Source organism: Triticum dicoccoides, chromosome 1B, assembly GCF_002162155.2.
Source record: "Triticum dicoccoides isolate Atlit2015 ecotype Zavitan chromosome 1B, WEW_v2.0, whole genome shotgun sequence".
In the NCBI taxonomy this organism is placed as follows: Eukaryota; Viridiplantae; Streptophyta; class Magnoliopsida; order Poales; family Poaceae; genus Triticum; species Triticum dicoccoides.
The window spans coordinates 619322622-619328144 of NC_041381.1; the positions used below are offsets into that span (position 1 = coordinate 619322622).

The window sequence follows — 5523 nt, forward strand, 5'->3', positions numbered from 1 at the left end:
TTGGTCGGCGCCTACGTGAGGAAGAAGAAGGTGCAGGTTAAAGATAAACAATGCTTGATCTATTCTTAGCTCTTGGATGAAGATCTAATGGACTTTGATGAAAGTGAAGTGACAGATGATACTTTTTTTTCAGGTACCTTTTTTTTTGTTAGGGATGTTTTTTCAGGTACCTGATAAGTGCCGGGGAGAGTACGTACTCCCATTGTCTCGCCATGTTACACGATATATGCACGGGTAGCATGCATGCACAAGACTACGGTAGGGTCGTCCCCTAGTTGTTGTTTTTTTGTCCAAAACGAAAGCTGCATGCTCTCTGATTGATCGATCCATCTACTAGTTGGTCGGGGGTTGGGACCTGGCAAAGCTACCTCGCTCCTGCCTCGCGGCGTACCTATATGTTTGGTATACACTCTGGCCAACATATATACCCGATTGAGCGTGACAGGGATGCACGATCTTCTAGCACGTACGTGCTAGATTTTGTTGATATTTTGTGCGCGGGTGCTCAGCTAGCTAGCTGTGAGCGCATATATAATGGAGATATTTTATTGATTTTGTTGATATGTTGCATCGATTTGAACACGTGGGGTGGCACGCATCAACCGACCTCAATGCAACGAATAACGGAGATATGAAAGGCCAGTGCCTCCAAGAGCCAACATGTGAAGATGGTCCGCTGAGGATAAGATGATAGAATCTTCCTCCATTGTTGCTCTTTTTTTTCTTCTTCCTCTACACCATTACTGCATGTATGTTCCATAGAATGGGATGCTCTGTCCAAGATTTTCCAACCTCCAAAATATAAAAAGACCACAATGCTAGGGATCTGCCATAGCCACAAATATCACAGACCGATCCCACAACAACAACAACAACAACAACAACAACAACAACAACAACAACAACAAAACATCACACATTGATGACCACTTTTGCCAAAGATATGGGATAAGTTTCACCTAAAAACACACTCAGATTATGAGTTATCCATGTTGCCCACGCCAGCGCATTGCAGCAGCCCTTGCCACATGCAAATCCGAGAGTTAATCGTGTGTTCGATCTCCTCAGACGAATTACAGCGTCAAATAAAAAGTGTGTAACACGTATGCATGCTCGATCTGCTAGTAACGTGGTGCTACCATTTATTGATACTTTGCTACAGCTAGCATGCAGTGACCGCATGAACGTGATGTTGTAGCTGGCTAGGATCTTCTTCGATCTACATAGATTTTCAAACATCGAAAATGGATATTGATCTATTCATCTTCAATAATAGTAGTATAACGTACACTAGAAAAAAATAAAAATTACATCCCATCCGCAGACCACGTAGTGACGACTACAAGCTCTGAGGCGAGCCGAAGGCGTGCTGCTGTCATCGCCCCTCCCTCGCCGGAGCCGGGCAAACATTATTGTAGTAGATAGCCGGGAAGTTGTCATGCTAAGGCCACATAGAACTAACGCACCAGAACAGCAACCGCCACCGATGAAGAGTGTAAATCTGAAGTATCCAACCTCAAGACACAAGAACATAGATGAACGATGAACATATCCGAGAAAAACCAGTAAAGACAGATCCGCCGGAGACACACCTCCACACGCCCATCGACGATGCTAGACGTATCAACGGAACAGGGAGTAGGTGGGGAGACCTTATTCCATCTTCAGGGAGCCGCCGCCATCTCACCTTCCTAAGCAGGACAAAAACCCTAACAAAACTCGAGAAAAGGATCTAAAAATGGAGCCCTCCCACCGGCAAGGGTCGGGATCCACCCCGCCCCCTTGGCCCTAAGGCCACCGGTGACGGGGTGGACCGGCGACGGCACCGACAGGAGGCACAGGAACCCTAGATTTTTGAGAGGTGGCGGCTAGCTAGGTCGTCTCATCTGGCCTCTGATGGCTGCAACTTCAACATCGCCCCTTGGATTGACAGAAAATGGATATGCTCTGCTCCAATACCCATTGGTTTGTGAAGTGAAAGATGGCATTGCTCGGGTTTTTAACAGGCAGAAGGGACTTCGAGGATCCCGAATCTGGTGTTAGATTAGCAAAAGTGTTACAACTCTACACAAAGGACCCTGATTTTTTTTGAAAATTACACATTGGTCCTCCATTCTACAATTAGAAGCCCTCAAGAAAAAGGAAAAACACAATTGGGTTTCGATCACCATGGCGACCTCACCGGAGATGCAAAAGCCACCATCTCCGGAAGCAACATTGCTAGCTCTGGGCAACAAGAATACGGCCTCCACACTAGAGGTTGAAGAAGGGGGCATCAAAAAAAGCGAGCAAAGCAAGGAACAGCTGGGGAACAACCCTAGCCGCCTAAATCGCACGCTCTAAACATTTCCATGGTTGATCTGCGGCTCCAACGCGAAGTTTGATGCAAAGGTTGATGAAGAATACACTGATGCGCCGAGGCCAATGGGAATCCCCACGGATCCAAAGCTCGGAAGAGCGGGAGCGCAGATTTACCGCTTTTCCTGCTGCGCCTCCACGAAGGTAAATAAGAGAGAGCCAACAGGGAGCTTGCTCCTCCCAATTCCAGGTCCCATCAATATTATTATTAGAGAGGCTCTCACCAAATCCTCCATACACCGCTACCATCCACTTCAGAGAATATAAAGTAGAGAAGAAAGAGACCGAGCCGACGCTGGTGGTAGAGCCAGCATCCGAAGCTATACAACGCCATGATCTGGCAGGTATGCGATGGCATGGGAGCCGCCATCACTCAAGATACTTCCTTCGCCTCGTAGACCTTAACAGGAACTCGAGGGTAAAGAAAAGGACTGGAGTAGTCGTCGAATCTGGATCCAAATGCCTCATTATTTGTCAGAAGCAAAGAAACAAGAAACCTACCACTACGCACGAACAAGCCCCCCTTCCACCCCCATTCCGGTTGTCAACATAGGTGGAGAATAGGGGAAGGAGGGTGTTCTGAATCTACGGCACAGGGCCGACCTCAGTCCATGTCAATCTAGGTGGAAGGGGGAGTGGAAGAGAGGGGTGGGGGTTATCTGAATGAGCAATCCTACACATATGAATGATATGGTACATGATTAACGAGGTGGCTTGTGTGGGATTTTATGGTTGCAGAAATTAGAGGAAGGGCCCCACCCGGAATGGGGGGGGGGTATTAAGGAATGTCCGGTGATAACGGTTTTTCTATTTCTAAGGTACCTTTTTTGTTGCGTTGGTCACTTTTTCCTTCTTCGTTCCTTCGTCCCGAGTGCATGAGATGTGGAGGCCGGACCCCATTATCTATCTTAAGGTGGAAGCCACAACCCCATTATCTATCTTAGGGTGAAGCCACAACCCCATTATTTATCTTAGGGGTGGGGGTGCAGGAGGTCATCAGAGTTGTTCACTGGTGTGACAGGGATTATAGGGATGGCTCGGGCGGTGGTCAGCACGGCAGTGCCGGGAGGGTGGGGCGGTGAGGCGGAGGCAGGCAGTTAGGCTAGGGTTAGCCGGTGGCTGCGTGAGAGGAAGAAGGTGGAGGTTAAAGATGAATAGTGGCCGATCTATTTTGAGCCGTTGGATGAAGATCGAATGGCTTTTGATGAAAGTGAGTGATGATACATGTTTTTTCAGATACCTGATAAATAAACGATCCACCATAATAATTTTGTAGATTGACTGTAGGTGTAACATTTTTTCTATCTTTTTTCTTCATGGTAGCATTTTTTTTATTTTTTTATTTTCCAAAAAGGGTAGCATCTTCTTATCCAGGATCCCTCGATCAAGAGCATTGCCATTTTCTTATAAATAGAGGCCCAACTAAGCAGAAAGGGTATGCAAATCTAGCTAGCCAAGAGCAACACATAGCCATAGTGCGACTGCCTACGAGTACGTAGGTAGACAAGGCGAGAATGAACAACACACTACCAGTAACGGCGCCCACCGCGCACGCGCCCATGCCATCGCCGGCGCCGAAGCTTGGAGGTGCAAACATCGCCAGCCGGTGGCGCGAGCTCCAGGGCTCGGACTCGTGGGTTGGGCTCCTGGACCCGCTGGACTACGACCTCCGACAATCCATCATATCTTACGGCGAGCTCGCATCGGCCGCCCACGACGTGTTCAACCTTGAGAAGCGGTCACCTCACGCCGGCTTCTGCTTGTACAGCCGCGACCACCTTCTCGCCGCCTCCACCGTGACCCACCCTGAGTACTACAAGGTCACCAAGTTCCTCTACGCGACCTGCGGGGGATCAACGGCATCGAGGTTGGCCACATCCGTGCCAACGGTGACCAACGCGCTGTTCGTGCAACCGCTGGGAAAGGCCGAGGGGACTCCGACGTCCAACTGGATGGGTTACGTGGCGGTGGCGACGAACGAGGGAGTTACAGCACTGGGGAGGCGTGACATCGTCGTGGTGTGGCGCGGCACCGAGAACGAGTTGGAGTGGGAGGAAGACAAGCACTTCCTTCAGGTGTCTGCCGCGCCGGTGTTGGGCCGCTATGCTGACGAAGAGTACAAGAACGCCAAGGTGCACCGTGGCTTCCTATCCGTGTACACGTCCAGTGACAACAACTCCATGTACAACAAGACCAGCGCCAGAGAGCAGGTGAGCCTTGCATACTTCATATATATATATATATTGTCCAGTTCAATCTTAGGCTTAATAACATACCAGCAGCCGGAATTGTTCAAGGTGAAATTTGTCTTCACTAAAGGTGTACGCACACATGCAGGTTCTCGAGGAGGTAGGGAGGCTAATGGAGGAGTACAAGGACGAGGTGACCAGCATCACCGTCACCGGCCATAGCCTTGGAGCGTCACTCGCCACCCTCACCGCCATCGACATGGTGGCCAACGACGTCAACGTGCCCCCTAACTCGAAGCAACCGCCGTGCCCCGTGACAGCGATACTGCTGGCGTGCCCGCGAGTCGGGAACCCCACGTTCAAGTCCGCCTTCGACTCATTCCACCTCCTGCGGGCACTCCACGTGGCGAACGCCAAAGACCTCGTGCCACAGAACCCTCCCTCTGTGTTGTTAATGTGGTACGTGGACTGCGCGACAGCAACGATCGTAATTGACACGGACCGGTCACCCTACGTGTTTCACAAAATATCGACCCACCACGTCCTCGAGTTGTACCTGCACGGTGTCGCAGGGGATCATGGCGACAAGGCGGACTTCAAACTAGTGGTTCCCCGCGACGTGGCGCTGGTGAACAAGACTATCGACCTGCTGACAGACGAATACCCAGTGCCGGGGAGCTGGTGGGTCATTAAAAACAAATGCATGGTCAAGGGCACCGATGGCCAGTGGAAACTCGATGACTTCGAAGAAGCATAGTTAAGTGGTTAAGACGGTATACAACATTGTTGCCTATGGATTCGGCATGTACTATATATGCTCTTGTGCTTGCTTGTGTGTTTGCATTTCAATCATGTTGTCGGGCGTGAATATTTGTAGCAGATGACGGCCTGGCCGATCATTCAGTTATTGTCCTTCTATTTCATGCCTCCTACAAGTCTCGCTATATCATGTACTTATGCATTGCTTCATTGCTTT

The 5523-nt window shown here is 49.8% G+C and overlaps 1 protein-coding gene across 1 annotated transcript; it reads left to right on the forward strand.

The window, feature by feature from the left end:
* Positions 1 to 3789: 3789 nt before the first annotated feature.
* Positions 3790 to 5482, forward strand: LOC119349161 (phospholipase A1-II 7-like). The gene is made up of 2 exons (XM_037617171.1): positions 3790 to 4568; positions 4696 to 5482. Exons 1-2 carry the CDS (start codon positions 3873 to 3875, stop codon positions 5302 to 5304), a joined length of 1305 nt encoding a protein of 434 aa, XP_037473068.1. The 5' UTR covers positions 3790 to 3872; the 3' UTR covers positions 5305 to 5482.
* Positions 5483 to 5523: the final 41 nt, after the last annotated feature.

What these genes read in the sequence shown, in the direction of transcription:
- LOC119349161 (XM_037617171.1), top strand. Translation starts at nt 3,873, where the DNA reads ATGAACAACACACTACCAGTAACGGCGCCCACCGCGCACGCGCCCATG. An exon ending in AGACCAGCGCCAGAGAGCAG is followed by an intron (nt 4,569 to 4,695) that starts GTGAGCCTTGCA and finishes GCACACATGCAG; the next exon opens with GTTCTCGAGGAGGTAGGGAG.